This window comes from Mastomys coucha, unplaced genomic scaffold (assembly GCF_008632895.1).
Source record: "Mastomys coucha isolate ucsf_1 unplaced genomic scaffold, UCSF_Mcou_1 pScaffold20, whole genome shotgun sequence".
NCBI classification, from domain to species: domain Eukaryota; kingdom Metazoa; phylum Chordata; class Mammalia; order Rodentia; family Muridae; genus Mastomys; species Mastomys coucha.
Genome location: NW_022196903.1, coordinates 140,396,589 through 140,417,120, shown reverse-complemented (window position 1 = coordinate 140,417,120; position 20,532 = coordinate 140,396,589). Strand labels below are relative to the sequence as shown.

The window sequence follows — 20,532 nt, the reverse complement described above, 5'->3', positions numbered from 1 at the left end:
TTATGGGACGATCTTTTCCTGGAGGGCTTTGAACAAATATCTCCAAACCCAGGGGACCTACAGAAGACTGAAGGTCCAAACCCAGGGCATCTACACAAACCCAAGGAAGGGTTCCACTCAAATCCAGTGAGAGCACCACTGAGTTTATTGGGTTCACTCACAGGAGCATGGTGAGGGTTCCTTGCAGGAATGTGGGTGGCAAACAACTGTGTCACTGAAAAATCTGGCACCGACCTCCCCGTAGCTGTACAGATGGCACCCCCATCAGCTAACTGTGTATTGTGTGTATTCTAGAACTTCCCAAGCCTGTATGTAGTTGGGAAATGCAGGGACAAGTAGCAGGAGTCTGAGGTGAGGGTGTAATTACCCTCCCAACCCCATGAGCGGACTCAGCAGGTCCAATCCTAGCAGTCAGCGAAGCCTGCCTGATGAACACTGTAATGGCTCTTACACTCAGAGGACAGAATTCCACAACAGCACTATAGCCAGCTGGGGGAAATGTTAACCCATTGTACTGACTCAGCCATGGAGATCTGATACAGATAGTCTGTAACTCCTTGGTCCGCAGTGGGGCTTAGAGAGTTCTTTTCTAGAAAGCCCTAAACTGGACGTTTGGCATCAAAGGTTTAGAGCAGAGCTCCCAATCTTTCCTGCGCAATGGGACACTTGACAATCTGTGGCTGGTGCTGATACCCACCTCTCTCTAGACACTGGTTTAACTGGCATGTGTTGCCACCAGGTCTTTGGGAAGATAGGCAGCAGAGTTTGGGAGACAGTGACTCAGAAGGACAAGTGCATGAGGCGGGGTTTGATCCTGGAGTACGGAATGTAAAATCTTCCCTGAACCGTCCATTCCACAGCAGTGCCCTTAACTGTAGACAGCCAGACCGTGTCACAGCCTGACTGCAGGCACGTCTCTGGGACATGGTTCCTAATTCCTGGCAGACAGTGCTGTCGCTCTGGTTGTCATCTCTTCAGCTTGCAACCCGGTACTCCTGGCTGACTCAAGGAGCACATCGGGAGGATAGCCTCCCTGATCTGAAAATCTAACCTGACACGATTGGAGAAGTGACAGCTTTGGGGAACCAGTGTTGACACCACAGTGGAAATCCAATGCATGTGTACTTAAAATATTGTATAAAATCATTGTTGGCGAGATGGCTAAGGCATATGAATGTCATGTCTAGACTTGGGTCCCATCTCTAAATAGCTCATTATATACCTATTCTGAAATGTTTAAAAAAATATCTGAATCTCAACTTCTCTGGTTCCAAGCTGTCTTTGTTGCTTTTTCTATTACAGTGAAGGGACACCTTGACCAAGGCAACTTGTGAAAGAAAGCATTTAATTTGGGGATTCATGGTTCCAGAGGACTAGAGTCCATGATCATCATGGTGGGGAGCATGGCAGTAGGCAGGCATGATGTAGTAGCAGTTGCTGAGAGCTTTCATGTTGGGAGGGGAGAGGGGAGAGTAGAGAGGGAGAAGGAGAGGGGAGAGGGAGGGAGAGAGGAGACAGGGGAAAGGGAGTATGCCAACTGTAGTGGGACAAGACTTTTGGAGCCTCAAAGCCAATCCCCAATGACACACCTCCTCCAACAAGGCCAAACAGCTCTACCAACTGGGGACTAAGCATTCAAACATATGAGCCCATGGAAACCATATATCATTTAAACAACCACACAAACGTTTTGAAGAAGGGAAACTCACCTGTGTTAAAAAGTGTAAGAACAAAATAGAGGGCCTGGTCACCATGTAGTGTGTGGTGCATGTGTGGTACCCTCACTTTCCTTAGGACCCAGGGGAGAATACAGCCACACTAGGCGGCATCATCCCCTACTTAGAGGACCGGGGTGCTAAAGCAGAGGCATTTCTGGTAATTTGGACAAAGGTTAGGTGCTTGCCACAGTAGGTATTTGGAACTCACTGTGTGTTTTATCTGCTTTTATGAACCAGCAGGAACATGATAATGATTGAGTTTCCCTGTAGCATGTGATGTCAAGTCTTCTATTTGGTTCTAAAATGTTGTACTTTTAGAGTGTATAACCTATTACGTCTTAGCTTTAGGTTGAAAAGCTTTAGGCTTTTTCTCTTCTAGGCACTGTGCACTCTCGTTGATGAAGTTATGGGAATGGAAAATGAGGTAGAGAGGGCACCGTGAAGTGAGGTGGTGTTCTCTTCAGGTGCTGCCGCCCTGGTGCCCACAGAGATCATTCTTACTCTAACTCAAGAAACAGTCAAATGCGGAAACATTGCTCATGTAGAGTGTGAGTCCTGTCTGAGCCGCTGGTGGAAATGCACCTGGGGTCAGCACACAGGCGTGTGTGTGTTTGGCAAGGACACCTTATGTAGTACACACTGTCGATTCTTCATACTGAATTAATGGTAAACAGACTGTAACTCACACCCCAAGTGCTTACCACAAGCATTTTCCTTAGTTTTTTTTTTTTGAGGCCAGAGAGTGAGTAGCTAAGACTGTGTGAGACTAACCTCTCAGTTACAGCAGCTGAGTGCAGTTGCCAGCACCCACACAGGGTGGCTCAGGGCCACGTACCTTCAGCTCCAGAGCCCCTGCTGCCCTCTTCTGGCTGCCATAGGCACTGCACGCATGGATATTCCCAGATTTAAGGGAGATTGAGGTTGCCATACACAAGGATGGCTTCTTGATGGTGTCTTCCTATTCACATCGCCAGACTTCGTTCTTTGTTCTTCCCTGTAACCCTGACAACCGTTTTCTTCTCTATTCATGTTGTTATCTTACTTAGGAACATTAAACACCAAGATTAGCCATAAAACCAGAGAAGCCGGGGAAGCGCCACCAAGCCGGACACAGAAGGATGCGGTTTATGGCATGAGGTCTGAGCTGCAAGTCCAAGCAGTTCCCTGCTCAGCTTCGTCTTGAGAATGTGCCTGTCAAGCTATCAGAACTATTATTTAGCTGTCCTGAGTTACGTCTTCAATGGCCTCAGCAGCTCTGTGATTCAGGGCTATAAACACATTTTAGTTGGCAGTCTGGGGACAGAATAAACTAGTCTTCCCTGACCATGCTCCACGTGTGGAGTTGGTCCTTGCCTTCCATGTTCATGTCTGGCTGTGGACCAGTGAGGTCTTAGGACTTGCATTTTGGAAAGGTTTCTGATAAGGCTGATGGCTTCAGAGGTGAAACTGTAAGCTCCAGGTCGAACAGACTGAATCTAGGGATTATTTCTTATTCCAGGTGGATCCTGAGACAGTTGTTAGTCTAAGACACTTGGTGTCCATATCACAGATGGGCTTGTTGAATGTGTCCGTATGCAAAGGGCTTGAATGAACAGTCATTATTGTCTCTCTGTGTGTAGGTCAGAGCACAGCTTTGTGGAGTTGGTCCTTGCCTTCCATGTTCATGTGCATCCTGATTAGACTCAGGTCCCCGTCACTGGGCAGCAAGCACCTCTGCCCTCTGAGCCGTCTCGCCAGACCCACATGCTTTTATGTCGCTTGCTTTTAGGAACTCCTATGTGCGGTTAAGACACTTGTGCACCAACACCTGGGTAACGAGCACCAGCGTCCCCATAGACACGGAGGAAGAGAGGCCTGTCATGTTGAAAGTAAGTGTGGCTGGGGATCCAGAGGACTGGGGAGGCTGAAAGTTCATCAGGTCTCTGACCCTAGGCGCTGCAGCAGGGCTGGGCATCAGGAGGGAGGGATGCAGACATCAGAAAGGTACAAGAGGATTCCAGGCGCATCTTCTCTACTTGGAAGTATTTGAGACAGAGGGAGGCTGTGTGAAAGAGGGACTCTTCTTCCAGTGCAGGAAGAGGGCATGGAGAGCCATCTTGTCCCTTGAGGATGTTGTGTTCAGGAGTTGGCATTTCTCCCTCCTTCTCATCCATCCCCACCCAATGTGTCTTGGTACTGGGGAACATGGTCGGCCTCTCACCCATCCCCACCCAATGTGTCTTGGTACTGAGGAGCATGGTCGGCCTCTCACCCATCCCCACACAATGTGCCTTGGTACTGAGGAGCATGGTAGGCCTCTCACCCATCCTCACACAATGTGTCTTGGTACTGAGGAACATGGTAGGCCTCTCATCCATCTCCGCCCAATGTGTCTTGGTACTGAGGAGTTTAATGGGAATGCACATTGCAGATTGGGACCTGCCAGACCAAGGAAGACAAGGAAGCCTTTGCAATTGTGTGCGTCCCGCTGTCTGAGGTCCGAGACTTGGACTTTGCCAACGATGCCAACAAAGTGCTGGCCACCACGGTGAAGAAGCTAGAGAATGGCAGCATCACTCAGAATGAGAGGAGGTGAGAGGCTTTCAATTGATTCTGAGTCATTAGGTGTCAACTGTCGACCTGAGATTGGGGGTGAAGGCCTGTGGTCTCAGCACTTGGGAGGTAGAAGCTGGAGGATCAGGAGTTCAAGGATATCCTTAGCTACATAGGAAGCTCTAGCCTGGGCTACATGAGACCTTTTCAAATCTAATTAAAAAAATCACCTAAAGCCACAAACAAACAAACAAACAAACACCACACACACACACACACACACACACACACACAGACACACACACACACACACACACACACACACACACACACACACGGTCAATTAATTCCCACAGTAAACAAGATGACTCTAACGGAACGTTTAGAAGCCGCTCCATGCAGCAGCCTCACATCTGATGATGCTCAGCAATGAAGAATTCTTGTCAGCACAGACACCTGAGGGCTTACAATGATCTGTAATTCTAGGTCTGAGGGACCTGGCGCCCTCCTCTGGCCATCACAGGCACTACTCACATGCACATACACACATACAGAAACATACACATATAAATAAAAATTAAAAAAACTGAACCTAAAAATGTCTGATGGTATACTTACTTTTTCCATTTTACCTTGGCTTGAACATAGATGGTTTCAGTTTCTCTCTGCTGTTATTTAGAAAGCTTTTAGGGATCACACGACAATACTTGATTATGTTTGGATTTTGAGTTCTGTGTTTTCTGATCATTTTTACATATTACACATTTTCATATGCTCTCTGCCTATGCCACTCACCCAGAGAAACTGGGTTCTTGATTCCTAACTTACTTATTTTTAGATGTGTGAGGAAAAGGATACTGGCTGCTAGAAATCAGGATGTCTCCACTTTGTATCAGCCATGTTAGGAACAGGTGTTACAGGAAATATTGAAATGGAAATCCACCCCTTAAACTCTCCTGGCCCTCCGCCCCCAGCTGGCCACATCACTATGTCTGGGCGGGCTCCTGCTATTGTCTCCCAGCTAGCAAGATCATCTCGCTTACATACAACACCTACACCATCATAATCAGAATCTAGCATCTAGTACCCAGTAAAAGCATGACTCTTGAGGCCTAATTACCCAATCAGGCTTATATATCAACAAGACCACAATTTACAAGATGCCAATACAATAATTTCAGAGCCAAGTGATAAAGTCAATGTTTAAACCCAATTATTCTAACCTTGTAAAAACCTTAGCTACCTGTGGCTGTTATAACCATGCGGGGTCTGGACCGTCATCTTCACCTGCCTCCATGGTTCTGATTCTCCACTATCTTCCTGCTCCTGCCCCCTTTCCCTCCTCAACTTCTAGCTCCACCTCTTTATTCCTGTCCAATCACAGGCCTGTCACTGTCCTAATGTGATTGGACAGAGAAAATGCTGCAATATACAGGAATTCTGAAAACCCAAGTTTTCAAGTAGTACTTAAATAGCAATTCCCATTTTGCCCAAAGGAAATGGAGGCTAAACTCTACCTGGGTTAAATTACATAGTGAGTGGGGGATCCAGTTACATGATTGACAGTTGGTGTTTCTCGTGGCCTCAGGGTATAGATTCCTCCCTCTTCTTCTCTTTGTGATACACTGCAGACTTCAAATCTGAACAGTAAGGAGCTATTTGCTGAGTCTCTGGCCATGCACACCAGAGCTCTCACCTACGGTCATTGAGATGATAAGCTCCTTGCTAAACAGCCCAGCCAGGAACAGTAAAGTCAGAGAAACAGATGCTGTGGCTCATTGGTTCATTCCTCAGTTGGACATCTGTCCAAAAGAAGCTCAGAACACAAGGGCAAAAATGTCCAGCCTCGTTCTAAACAACCCCAAACTGAAGGCTATCCATGTTTGCCATAGTTGAAGAATAAAATAGTACTATGCTCATAGAGTGGAGTACTATACAGCCAGGAACATGAATGAACTATACATGTGTGTGATGGCATGGGTGAACTTAACAAGCTCTGGATTGGGTAGGAAAGATACAGGATGAATATGACCACCATATCTCTGAGAGTTCTGTTACTAAATGTATACATTCTAGATACATTGCATCATATGCCTTAGACATTTGCCATATAATACATCTTTCACTTAAACTTTGTTGCTATGCTGACAAGCAGTCAAATGGGTCTCAGCTTCCTGTCTGTTCTTACCATCCTTGCGGAAACCTACATTTGACACCTGTCCTTATACCCACCCTGTGGTGGCCAGTAAACCAAGGCCAGAAGCAGAAACTGGCCACTCTTAGAGCTACAGATGATTGAAGGGCAAAGCCAGCTCACAGCAAAAATGGATCTCAGTGCGCAGATGGGAATGTCTGGATGAATTGTCTCTGCCTATCTCTCATGTTCACAGAAAGTTACTGTATTTCTCTGAGTCTTTTGGTAAATGTGAAGTATCTCCTGAGTGAAGATTCCCATTCATGGTGTTGGGGTCTTCTGGGTACCTCCTCCCACAGGCCATTTTTCTCCAGTTTCTGTCAGGGGGAACCCAGCTCCTCCAGATCTGCCTCAGGAGGACTGAGGGCCAGAGTGTCCCTGGATCACTCCATCCCCGCCTGTCCCTCTGCTGCTTCAGTGAGAAAAAACAGCTAGGGCTCCCTGAGATCTGGGAGGTTGCATTTTCTGATGATGTCACCCCTCATCCAGATGCAGTCCACATTGCCTGTCAGAGCAGCGAACTGGCTCTTAGTCCCTCAACTTTAGAATTCAATAGAAAATTCATTCTGAGAATAACTGACAACCCTGACTTTTCCCCCTACGGAGACTGCAGTTATTATTAGCTCTTCTTTTTATTCGAAACCAAGGTCAGAGGGAGGGTTTGAGAACACAGCAAGGCCTGCCTCTGAGAGCCCTGTGGTTGGATCTCTCTCTCCTCTCTCTCCCCTGTGAGTTCCTTTAGTCACCCCAGGAAGTGACTCTGTGGGTGCAGCTCCTGTGTCAGGCTTCATCTGCTTCAGCCTTAGATATTTCCATTTGAATTTCCTGGTTGTATACCGCATGACTGTGCCAAGAAAACAGAGTTTTAGGAGTGCACCATGGGGAGGGAGGGAGCACGAGGTGTCAACCTCTGTGTGGAGCCTGAGAAGGCACACACTTCTTACAGTCTCTGAGGGACCTGCTTTGTCCACAGAGGGTCCTCTGTTACAGCTCCTCAGAGATGCAGTTAATTCAGTGAGACTGAGAGCTCGCTCGATATGTGCCAGGTCATGCAGTGTGTGCTCTGTGCACTGCAAAGGTCAAGGCTGTTGTGCCTACCTCTTCATGCAGCTAGGCCCACTTCCTCATGCAGCTGGGGACCTGGAACATGGCTCAGTCACAGAGTGTCTATCCAGTCAGCCCGAGACCGTGCTAGACTTGTTTCCAAACCCAGCACCTTAAAAAACCCACCATGTCTTTGAGCTGAGTGGTGGTTCTTATAAACGCGTCATGTAAACTAGGATGCATCCCTTCCTCCCTCCTCCTCTCCTACTCTGTTCCTCTTCCCTGGTCCCCCATCCCTCCTCCTCTCCCTCCTCCTTCCTTCCCTCCCCCTTTCCCTCCCCTTTCTTCCCTTCCCCTTCTTCCCTCCCTCTCTCCCTTCCCCTTCTTCCCTCCCTCTTTCCCTCCCCTTCCACTCTCCCTCTCTTCCTCCCCTTCCACTCTCCCTCTCTTCCTCCCCCTCCCTCCCTCTCTCCCTCCCTCTCTCCCTCCCTCTCTCCCTCTTCCCTCTTGGTCCCCCATCTCCTCCCCTCTCTTCTTTTTTCTTCCTCCCCTTCCCTCCCATACCTCCAGGGAGTCCTTGACTTCTGTGTACCCAATAATGATCTTGACCTCTTTAATTTCTTTTTCTCTTTATAATTTGCTTTTAAAAGTGTCTGTATGCTGTTAGCTATATCCCTTTGATACTGCCTTATAATTGCAAGTAGGTGAATTTCTGTAAACTTTTATTGCTCAGATTTCTGCTGGTTCTTGTCTCTCCCATCCACCCTTCATTCACATCTACCATTTTAAATTATGTTCTCTTATGGTAATTGCTTTATCTGCTGAGGACTGACAACACACTCATTTAAATGTCACTTAGAATGGCTTTGTTACTTCAGTTTTATTAGCAATGAACCAGCCTTCTGAGTTTTAGCTTGATGGCTGTCTTTCCTAATGTCAGTTTTCTGTGTTTTGTGATTTAATTATGCAGGCTTCTCTTAGGTGGAACAATATTGCCTTTTCTCTGGGTACTCATTCATTTTCTATCTATGGCCAATACCTGAGCCCTCTCCACCAGCCCACACTGAGGTGTGATGTTGAGTCTCCTCTGGTAAGGGCAGGCATGTGGGCTGTGTGATCACAGGCCGGGAGGTTCCTTCTGTGTGCTTCCTGTCCCTTCAGTATCTGCCCAGCTACAGCCCACACAGGGCTCTGAATTTCTGAGGTTCTGCAAGGGGGCCTCTGTCTGTGTCCTCACAGTTTTGTTTTTCAAGAGACAGGGTTTCTCTGTGTGGCTCTGGGTGTCTGGGAACTCCCTCTTGCTCTGTAGACCAGGCTGGCCTAGAACTCAGAGCTCCCCCCGCCTCTGACTCCCGAGTGCTGGATTGAAGGTGAAGGTGTGGACCAGGCTGGCCTAGACCTCAGAGCTCCCCCTGCCTCTGACTCCTGAATGCTGGATTGAAGGTGAAGGTGTAGACTAGGCTGGCCTAGAACTCAGAGCTCCCCCCGCCTCTGACTCCCGAGTGCTGGATTGAAGGTGAAGGTGTGGACCAGGCTGGCCTAGAACTCAGAGCTCCCCCTGCCTCTGACTCCCGAGTGCTGGATTGAAGGTGAAGGTGTGGACCAGGCTGGCCTAGAACTCAGAGCTCCCCCTGCCTCTGACTCCCGAGTGCTGGATTGAAGGTGAAGGTGTGGACCAGGCTGGCCTAGAACTCAGAGCTCCCCCTGCCTCTGACTCCCGAGTGCTGGATTGAAGGTGAAGGTGTAGACCAAGCTGGCCTAGAACTCAGAGCTCCTCCTGCCTCTGACTCCCGAGTGCTAGATTGAAGGTGAAGGTGTAGACCAAGCTGGCCTAAAACTCAGAGCTCCCCCTGCCTCTGACTCCCGAGTGCTAGATTGAAGGTGAAGGTGTGTGCCATTTGCTGCTCCCAGCTCTTATTTTGTTCTTGACCCATGTGGCCTCTTTTATTTTCAAGTATGCGTCTTTTAAAATACATAATATATTTTATCTAACTTTGCTGAATCTGACAGAAAGTCTGTTGCATGACTTTTCTTAGGAGTGTGTGATTTTCTCATCTCTGATAGGGAATTGATATCAGACATAAATAGTGATTCTAGCCAGGTCTCACTTATCATATATATACACACACATATATATATATATTTTTATATATTATATACATATAAAACACACACATATGCATATTTTATACATATATGTATATGTAAAATAGATAATATATAAATATAAAACATTAATACTTAATATTTATAAATACATATGACTTTATAGAATATATATAAAATAATGTTCTTCTCATTGTCTCATTATTACCTACTTTAAGAACAATTGAGAGTCATGAAAAGCTGAGCCTTTTGTTTTTCATGTCTACACACCCAGTTCCAGTTATTTCCAGCAAGAGACAAGATTTATGTTCAAGCTTAATGTACATTGAGCAGAGAGCCACTTGGCTCCAGTCTCACTGCAGCCTGCTATTAATCTCCTGGTAGTAGAGGGTTGTTTTAAGAACAGTGTTTGGAGCTGGGTGGTGGTGGCACACGCCTTTAATCCTAGCACTTGGGAGGCAGAGGCAGGTTGATTTCTGAGTTCAAGGCCAGCCTGGTCTACAGAGTGAGATCCAGGACAGCCAGAGCTACACAGAGAAACCCTGTCTCGAAAAACTAAAAAAACAAACCAAACCAAAACAAGAAACAAACAAAACAAAAAAACAAACAAAAATAAAAACCCAGTGTTTGGAAGACATCAACTCACCGTTGTGTTCTCTCCTCAGCCCACTGATCCTTGAGACTCACAGGATTTTATTTAATTACTATTTGCAAATAATTGATAGAATTGGAACTGGAGTTGTGGGTGGGGGTGAATATTGTGAAAGTTTCAGGTGAGTAGCAATTGCATTCGACATTATATTTTGTTGATTAAATATTTTTAAAAAGAGTTTAGCTTTCTTAGTGTTCTAGTTCTTAGACTTAATCTTTAAAGTCTAAGGTTGTCATAATCTTTTTTTGGTGATAGGTTTGTGACTAAGTTGTTGGAAGACCTCATTTTCTTTGTGGCCGACGTGACCAACAACGGACAGGACGTTCTGGATGTGGTCATCACCAAGCCAAACCGTGAACGGCAAAAACTAATGAGGGAACAGAATATACTGGCGCAGGTGAGTTGCTTAACAAGACACATTTGCATATTTTATGTTTTGAGTTACGGCATCAGGGAACTCTTTGTATCTGTCATGCCTTGCTGCGTAACAAGCGACACATACACGCGTATTTCAGCTTCTGGGAGTTTTAAGTGTGAGAGCTGCTTCTGTGGGGTGGTACATGCTCAGAGGCATTCTCAGAGGGACTGTCAAGGTGTTCAGTGGGGTGGCTGTCTCCTCAAGGGTGGACTGAGAGGAGATCCACCTTGGAGATTGCTCATAGAGTTTAGGTCAAGTCTGCCTCCAGACCAGGTACTGCCTCCCTCTGAAGGTCAGTGTCAGCTCGGCAGATGCTGGGGAGACGCTGATGAACCTGCCTAGAGGTTAACTGATGTTGGAAGACTCATTTTTAACTCTAGGCCATCCACCCCGGGAGGAGATCTGAGACCGTAAAGTGGAGAAAGATCTAAGCATAGCATGGTTGTTCTGACCTTGGCCCTGCACACAGTGCAAGCAGCTGCCTCACGCTCCTTGCTGTGCCTTCCTCACTGTGATGGGCTTTGGTCACCAAAGGGAGATGGTTTCCCTTAAGATTGAGGGATCCAGAGAGGGGAAGAGACCTAGACTCAGCTATGGAGTCTTTAAGACATTATCATAGATGCCACCAAGTCCATCAGAGAAAATTCCACAGGGATGGTGGACTGGAGTTAGGGACCATTTGGGGCCAGCTTAGAGGCATCCACCACATGTCCCCAAATGCTTGGTGTGGTCAGAGCATCTCTAGAAACTGCCTTGGAAAAACTAGTGGCTAGAATTTCCAGGTGACTTTGGAACCATTCCACCTTGTACTGGCTGGCTTTGTGTGTCAACTTGACACAGGCTGGAGTTATCACAGAGAAAGGAGCCTCCCTGGGGGAAGTGCCTCCATGAGATCCAGGTATAAGGCATTTTCTCAATTAGCCATCAAGGGTGGGAGGGCCCATTGTAGGTGGTGCCATCCCTAGGCTTGTAGTCCTGGGCTCTATAAGAAAGCAAGCTGAGCAAACCATAGGAAGCAAACTAGTAAGAAACATCCCTCCATGGCCTCTGCATCAGCTCCTGCTTCCTGACCTGCTTGAGTTCCTGTCCTGACTTCCTTTGGTGATGAACAGCAATGTGGAAGTGTAAGCTAAATAAACCCTTTCCTCCCAACTTGCTTCTTGGTCTTGATGTTTGTGCAGGAATAGAAACCCTGACTAAGGCACACCTGCTTCCATCTTCTCCAGGGAGGAGTGGGAGTCTGGTCCAGAACTCTCAAGTGCACAACATACCAGTTAATTAATGTGCTTCCCAGTAATGTGCAAATGGACATTCTTGCAGTTTCACATTTTTATTGTTTTATTAATATATCAACTTATATTTATATATAAATATAATAAATAATGATTTAAATAATTAGCTTTTGTAATAACCACATATGGCCTCAAGGAAAAGCCTTAAAAACATACCAATCATAGCACTAATTAATTGACATTAATTAACATTGCATGCTGAGTTGGGAAAGGAAAACTGAAGACATAGTGTGGTTGAGATCCACAGAATGTCTGGAAAGTGTTTTTATGAAGTAAAATAAAACTCTCAGGTCTCAGGGAAAATCTTTCTGACAGCAGTAAATTGTTTTCAGAAAGCATTAGATTTCAGGGACTTTTAGGACCTTGAGTGAATTATGAATACATTAACTACTGTGCCCAACTTTTTATTTCATAATATAAATACAGAATAATTCAAGGTCTAGGGGACATAAAATTCTTCTTTTCAAAAATAATTTTATTTTTTTGAGAACTTCATACATACTGACTGCATTTATCTTGCATTTGCCCTGCCCTCTCCCCTTCCAAGTTCTCTCTCCTCCAAATTCATGATTTCTCCCTATTATTATATGTATGTGCATTTATATGTATATACAACCTACTGAGTTAATTATTTATATGTATATACAACTTACTGAGTTCATTATTTATTTGTATATGCAACCTACTGAGTTCATTGTTTATATGTATATATAACCTACTGAGTTTACTCATTTGCGTCCAGTGTTGACCACTTGGTATCAGACAACCTGTGTGGGACCTGGTCCCTGGAATGGGCACTGACTACCTCTAGCTCTTCACTTGAGGGTCCAGTCATGCGGAATTTCCCTTATCCAAGTTCACGAGTCAACTGGCCCAGCCCTTACACTGGTCTTGTTCAGGCAACCGTGTTGTTTAGAGTTCATAGGTCACACATCAAAGGCACAATCTCAGAGCAGATACCCTGGACTTCTGGCTGTTACAATCTTTCCACCTCCTCTCCCGTAAGTTTCTGTGCCTTAGGAAAGAGGGATGTGTGCAGTTGTATTAATCAGACTTGGGCACCCCAGGGCCTTGAAGTCTCTATTTTGACCAGTTGTGGATGCCTGAAATAATCTCCACCTGTTGCAAAAAGGCATTTGAAAACATAAAAGTCTCAAGGAAACATTCCATCATATTTCATGAACTCCAAGGGACAATTCCTTTCCATTTTGAATTCTTGTTTTGAGGCTCATGGCTTTGATCACATGATCTTTCTTGGAGAACTTTCTCAGCCTGCTGTCTTCTCTCTAGAAGGCCCTCTGCAGTCAGAGTTGCCTCCTCATACTGCTTTTCCAGTGATCCCTGACCTAGCAAGAATTTGGCGTCCTGTGGGAGATGGGGTGCCTGGGTGTGAGGGTGCCTCCAGGATCACGCCTGCGGCTTCTTGTTGATATACTCTTTCTTGTGGCCATTTATCTGCCTGCTGTGAACAGTGAAGGGCCACTGAGAATTTCTTGTATTTAGAATCACTGGTATTGGTGCATATGTGTTTGGAGTTATTTCCTTTTGTCTAGAACAAGGCGAGACATTTGGAAGCCATCACTTGTAAATTTTGGGTAAAAAAAAAAAATGTATATGTCCTTTATATTGTTTGAATTTGGGGAAGTTACTGAAAAATAACAGAATAAATAAAAACATATAGAAAACATTTTAATTCATCTGAATATTTCTGTGTAGATTCACACAAACACTTAAGTATTTACCATCTTAATAGAATACAATTTCTAAATAAAATCAATCATGCTGTTGATGTAGTGGATTTGTTGTTGACTTTGGTATTCTTGTAAGCATTGGGGTTTTGGTTTGTTCTTGTTCACTATTCAGGACTACCTACCACTAGCATCTTCTCCCACCCCCACTAAGTAGGAAGTGGGGAGCCTTTGCATTAATTCCAGTTGCATATTTCTACAGTGTTTCTATGTCCGTGTTATCTGTTAAAAATGCAAATAAGGCGCAAAGCATGCTCGTGTGTCCATCAAAACAGGAGAATCATTTTATTCCTCTAGGTGTTTGGGATTCTTAAAGCGCCTTTCAAGGAGAAGGCTGGAGAAGGTTCAATGCTGAGGCTGGAGGACCTGGGCGACCAGCGCTATGCTCCGTACAAGTATGTGCTGCGCCTCTGCTACCGTGTGCTGCGGCATTCGCAGCAGGACTACAGGAAGAACCAGGTGGGTCTGCAGCCTCAGCCTGGGCTTTGGTGGCTGTTAAAATGTAGACCGGAGGAGGTGGGAACTGGGCTTTGCAAGCGCGGGCTTTATGTGGGTAGCTCAGAGAACCACCTGTAGGGAGATAAACAGGCGTTCGTTCTTGGGAGTTAGACTTGAAGAAGGTGGGATGTGCGTATCTGTGCATGGTCCCAGCACCTGCTGAGCGGGGGACCTTGACCTATTCTTTGCGTGAGGAGCTCGGGAGGTGCAGCCTTGCTGCGTGTGCACTTAAGATACCATCTAGTGGCACCTGAAACGGGAGGAAAGGACTGAGGGAAGGAGAGTGGGGGCAGGTCTTCGATGTTCAGGAGCTGGGGAGCTATGACGAATGGGAATCAGCTGCATGGCTGTGTGGAAGCAGGCACTTTTTTGTTTGTTTTTGGTTTTTTTTTTGGGGGGGAGGGCTTACTTGGGCCTACAGATTGAAGGTGAACAGTCTCTCATGGAGGGGAGGGCACAGGGTCACTCCTCACCTCTTGGCAGAACAGGAAGCAGAGAACAAACAGGAAGTTGGGTTATGAAAGCTCAACGCCCACCCTCGGGGTGACCCACTTCCTCTATAGAGGCTCTACCCAAAGGTTCTGCAACCTTCTATAATCTGCCCCCTGCTGGGGACCAAGTGTACCAACCCATGTGACTGTGGGGGACATTTCACATTCGAACTGTAACAGGGTAGAGAGAAAGAATGATGGCGTTGGAAAGGCTGCCATGGTCCCCGTGCAGTTTAAGCTGTGGGAGATGGGGGTAACTTGTGTGCATCTAGGGATGTAGCAAAAAACTATTCTGCTAGTGAAACCTCTGTTCAAGTCTCACTTTGTCTTAAAAATATCTGGAGAGATGATGGGTCAGTGGTTGAGAGCACTAACTTCTCTTCCAGAAGACCTGGGTTTGATTCTCAGCTCTCACATGGTAGCTCATGGCCCTCTGTAACTCTAGCCCCAGATGATCCAATGTCTCCTTTTGGCCTCTGTTGGCACTGCATATGCAGGCAAAACACTCATACACACAAAATACAAATCATCTTTAAAACTCTGTAATATTTTACATTGGGTTCAATAAGGCAAATGTCTGATATAAAGCTATTTACGTTATTGATCACTTGACAGTTTCTTCTTCATGCATTTCTTACCTAGTAGAAGGGTTGGTGCATGACTGGTGCTCTGCAGAGTTTAGGTCACGAGAGGGCTGGGAGGCAAGGTCTGATAGCAGAGCTCAGAGTGACAGATTGGAGGTGGGGGATAGTTGGGGGGATGGTGGGGGTTAGGAGGGAGGTGGAGGGATGGTGGGGAGTGGGGGATAATAGAGGGTTAGGGGGATGGTAGGGGGTTGATGGGGTGGTGGGGGTAGGGCTATGGTGGGGGGTGGGGTGGGGGTGGGGTGGCTGGGGTGGTTGGGGTGTTGAGACAAGCTGGCAGCAGTCAGCTTTCGTTCCTTTCGTTACAGTTTTAAGCAGTTTTCACAAACCAGCTCAGTTTAAACAATCAAGATCAAGAGTGGAGACAGAGGAGCTTGGAGTATACTCAGGCTTACAGTGTTTCATGTTTGTTTACTCTTTCCATTTTTCTTATTGTGGTATTGGGGATCAAACTTGGCAGCAGGCAGGCACCTTGACTCTCCGACACCCTCAGTTTTAAAAATGGACCCAGTGTGTGAACCCAGCCTCTGAGTCAGGTCCTGAGAGCTTGAAAATATTTTGGCAAGAAAACATTTTTTTCTTTTTCCTTTAGGAAGAATGTGTTAAAATATGTTGGCTTTGGAATTCAGCTTCAAGATTAATAAAGTACCAAAAAGAATATGTAACACAGATTAGCTACAATAAATAATCCATCAAGAAACACGAGCAAGAAGACTCTTAAACATCCTGAATTTAGATCCCTGACATACAATCCGTAGTGTGAAAGGCATCTCTAATACTGTCCTGGTGATGAGCCTGAAAGACCCCCCAGAGCTGGGGAGAGCCTCACTCAAGTCCCAGGATGAAGCGACCACCCAATAACTCACGAGAGAGTTAATCTTGCTGCAATCACATGAGGTTTATTTGGGATAGGCCGGTACTGGGGTCGATCTCGTGACCTTGCAGACCAGAGGAGTTCGACCCTGAACACAAGAAGTGAGGGGTATTTAAAGGGAAAAACCACAAACTGGGGAGGGGGAGTGGGTTACCAAGGAAACATAACATAAAAACAGTGGAAAATTTCAGAGGGACCCAACCCAAGGTATTCAGTTAGGGAGGGGAACATATTCCTTCTAGGAATGTAATCTTCATCTATGGTCGGCAGGGTGGAGAATCTCATAAACCAGTAGACCTTCATTAGTTCTGCCCTCATTGTGGATCAGTCAGGAGGGGCAGGTCTCGGGAACCAGAGCCCTGAGGCTCTGAGTTAGCCAAGTTCCTGGAACTGGCTACTCCACATTTTTGGCTTGTTACAGAGGTTTTCCATGCCCCCTTTTAGGTAAAGGTTATACAGTATACATACATTTCTATTAAATGCCCTCATTTTAAATTCTAAGATTCTCCAGCCTTTCAAGCCTAGTTCACTATATTCCTGTAGGATGGCAGTGTGGAGAATGGCATTCGTGTCTCCATGGGAAGGGATAGGGATCCAGGCAGACCTTCAGACATTCCAGACATTCAGGGGTGTGGAACTAGAGACGTCCTGCACAGCACCTGACTGACTGAGTGCTGGGGTGCATGCGTGTGCAGAGGCAGCTCCTCCCCACTTCCCTTCTTGGGTCCCCTGTGCTAGTTAGTTACTTCTCTTGTAGCTGTGATCAATGCCTCTCAAGGAGCAACTGACAGGAATTGTTTGTCTGGCTCAGTCTAAGGGCCCAGTGCATCATGGCAAGGAAGGTCTGGCAGTAGGTGGCTTTGTGGGGGTGGTGGCTTAAGACAGTGGTTTGTTACATCTGGCATCTGATGTTCAGAGACATGATAGGAGTCTGCCCTGAAAACACCCATCTCCTGACACACAAACACATATGAGCATGTGTACATACATGCGTGCACACAGTCACCTGCCCAGGTAGATATTGACACATTCTCTAATTTCCTTGAAGTGTATTGCAGTGGGTGATTCACTCCTGTTCTGTCCTTTCCTGTCATGTCCTGTATGTAATCTCCTCTCCCTTGCCCTCCCCTCCCCTCCGTTCTCCTCCTCTCCTTTCACCTCCCTTCCCACCCTTCCCCTCCCTTCCCTCCTCTCCTCTTCCCTCCTCTCCTCTTCTCTCCCCTCCTCTCCTCTTCTCTCCCCTCCTCTCCTCTTCTTTCCTATCTTCTTCTCTCCTCCCCCTCCTCTCCTTTGCCCTCCCCTTCCCACCTTTCCCCTCCCTTCCCTCCTCTACTCTTCCCTCCTCTCCTCTTCTCTCTCCTCCTCTCCTCTTCTTTCCTATTTTCTCCTCTTCTCTCCTATCCTCTCCTGTCTCCTCCCCTCTCCTGTCCCCTCCCCTTCCTTTCCCTCCTCCCTCCCCTCCCCTCCCCTCCTCTAGAGCAAACTCACTGCTCTGAGCAAGGATTAAGACTGCTGGGTGCTTACCAAGGCTTGGGTCCTGTACCCCTCATTTCTTCCTGCAGAATCTCATTGGGAACTGAATCCCTTTCTCTATTCTGTTGAATTAAGTGTGTTGGCATTTGTTCAGACCCACATGGGTGTCTCTGTCACCCCAAAGACTCAGGGAAAGTTTCAGAAGAGGTGGTGAGAGGACTGTGGAAGCTAGGGCCGTGAGGGAAGGAGCCCTGTGTTCTGGTTATGTCATGGTGTTGTGCTCATGAACACACAGCAGATGTGGCTACCCGCATAAGGCCTGCACATGCACAAAGACAGGACTAACGGGGGTGGGGGTGAGGGGGAGAAGTGGGTTCTGGCAGGAGTGAGAGTCATGAAGAGAGAGTGGAGGCCAGATATGGCCACAGTATACTGCATATGGGGCAGAGTGGAGCTGTCAAAAATAAAAACCAAGACTGCTTCGGATTCAGCAAGAAGCAGTGTGAAGATGGTCTTCTCTCTCAGTGTGAACTGGGTGGAATCACCGAGGTGACTCACCTCTGGGCAGGTCTGTGAGGGTGTTACCTGAAGATGGAAGACCTGGAATATGGGCAGCACCATCCCATGGGGGTGGGCCCAGGACTAAATAAAGAGAGACAGTGAGCTGAGCATTGGCCCTGCCCCTCCTAACCAAGTGCGTGCAAGGTGACCAGCCTACCTTCTTCTGTCCTGGCTTCCTATCACAGGGGCTGTGTGGCTGTATTCAATGACCCTGAGCCACAGTAAGCCCCTCCTCTAAGGTGCTCTGCCATGGAGCTGATCTCTCTAGGACAGTGTTTCTCCACCTTCCCAATGCTGCAACCCATTAATACAGTTCCTCGTGCTGTAGTGACCTCCAACCATAAAATTACATTCATTGCTATTTCTAACTGTAACTTTGCTACTGTTGTGAGTGGTGACGTAAATATCTGTGTTTTCTGAGGAAGTTAGGCAATGCCTGTGAAAGGGTCGCTTGACCCCCAAAGGGCTCGTGACCCACAGGTTGAGAAGAGATGATCCAGGGTAACTACTCTAAGAAAAATGTTTTAAAATGTAGTCAGAAAGCTTTGTATTTTATTTTTTTCTTTTATATTCTAATAAGGAGTTCATGTGTGATTTAGTGCTAACCCAGGCCTTTAATGTTGTGTCTGGGTTTATTATTATTTAGAGAACTCAATAGTTCCTTTAATTTCATTTAATTATTTATCAACAACTTGGAAGTTGGCCTCATCTTGGAACTGTGGCTCTGGTGGTCATAGAAGTGCGTAAATCAATATGCAGCTTTAAAGCCGTACAACGCAGTTAATTGGCTACTCAGTAGCAAGCCATCATTCTGAAAGGCCACAAAGAGCTGCCTAGATTACAGTTAGATTTGCGGAACCAATATCATTTTCTTCTTCTTTCTTTCTTTTTTTTTTTTTCTTTTTTCGAGACAGGGTTTCTCTATGTAGCCCTGGCTGTCCTGGAACTCTGTAGACCAGGCTGGCCTCAAACTCAGAAATCCACCTGCCTCTGCCTCCCAAGTGCTGGGATTAAAGGCGTGCACTGCCACTGTCCGGCCCCAATATCACTTTCAAGGGCTACATATGCTCCTGTATATTTTGCCCAAGGCAAAAACTACTTTCTAATTAGTAAATTATCTCATAAGAAACAGAGGTGCATTCCCAAGGAGAAACCCCTAGAAAAGGTGAGCCTTTGTCATTGAGGAGGGGGCGTTCCTAGCTCTAAGGTTATATGGATGTGTGGCTGGCACACAGGGTGACAAGTGATCCCGGCTGGTTAGGGACCTAGCAGAATGAGTGTGAGGGACAAGGAGCAGGACTGGAGAGTTGGCTCAGTGGTTAGGGCTCTGGCTGCTGCAGATCCTAGCACCCACATGGGGGCTGCACCACCTGTAACTCTAGTTCCAGGACATCTGACACCCTCTTCTGGCCTCTGTGGGTACTGCATGTATGTGGTACAGAGACATACATGGACACACACACACACACACACACACCATTAAAAAAAAAGAATAGGACTTTCTAAGGCAGGACCAGCTAGGAGGCACAGGCCTCAGAAGCGGCAGGGCAGCTGGGACAGGATCCTTTCTACCTCTGTCTACACCTAGGAAGGACAGCAGATCCACAGCCCTGTCTGCACCTTTCCTGCAAGCAGAGAGCCTGTCTCCAGGGCGTGATCTGACCCTAGGACTCAGGAGGGACAACTGATCCACAGCTCTCTGCGCACGGATTTTACCAAAGGAGAGCTGATCTCCCAGAAGTGCTAATACAGGCTTACAGACCCAAGGAGGAACAAGCTCCAGCCAAAGACAGCAAAAATATATAACACCAGAGATCAACAGATGTCGAAAGGTAAACGCAAGAATCCATCTTACCAACAGAAACCAAGACCACTTGGCTTCATCAGAACCTAGTACTCCCACTGCAGCAAGTCCTGGATATCCCAAAATACCGGAAAAGCAAGATTTGGATCTAAAATCATGTCTCACAATGGTGATAGAGGAATTTAAGAAGGACAAGAATAACTCCTTTAAAGAAATACGGAGAACGCAGGTAAAGAGATACAAGCCCTTAAAGAGGAAACACAAAAATCCCTTAAGGAATTATAGGAAAGCACAACCAAACAGGTGAAGGAGTTGAGCAAAACCATCCAGGACCTAAAAATGGAAGTAGAAACAATTAAGAAATCATGAAGAGAGACAACTCTGGAGTTAGAAATCTTAGGAAAGAAGTTAGGGAACATAGATGCAAGCATCACCTACAGAATACAAGAGATAGAAGAGAGAATCTCAGGGGCAGAAGATACC

General features: G+C 46.4%; 1 protein-coding gene across 1 annotated transcript in view; it reads left to right on the top strand.

The window, feature by feature from the left end:
- Nucleotides 1-20,532, top strand: part of Itpr2 (inositol 1,4,5-trisphosphate receptor type 2) — a 421,140-nt gene that overhangs the window by 109,869 nt on the left and 290,739 nt on the right. Inside the window, exons 12-15 of the mRNA XM_031383897.1 lie at nucleotides 3,487-3,586; nucleotides 4,129-4,289; nucleotides 10,502-10,643; nucleotides 14,002-14,163. Coding sequence (XP_031239757.1) covers nucleotides 3,487-3,586; nucleotides 4,129-4,289; nucleotides 10,502-10,643; nucleotides 14,002-14,163 — 565 coding nt within the window. The remainder of the gene's footprint in view (nucleotides 1-3,486; nucleotides 3,587-4,128; nucleotides 4,290-10,501; nucleotides 10,644-14,001; nucleotides 14,164-20,532) is intronic.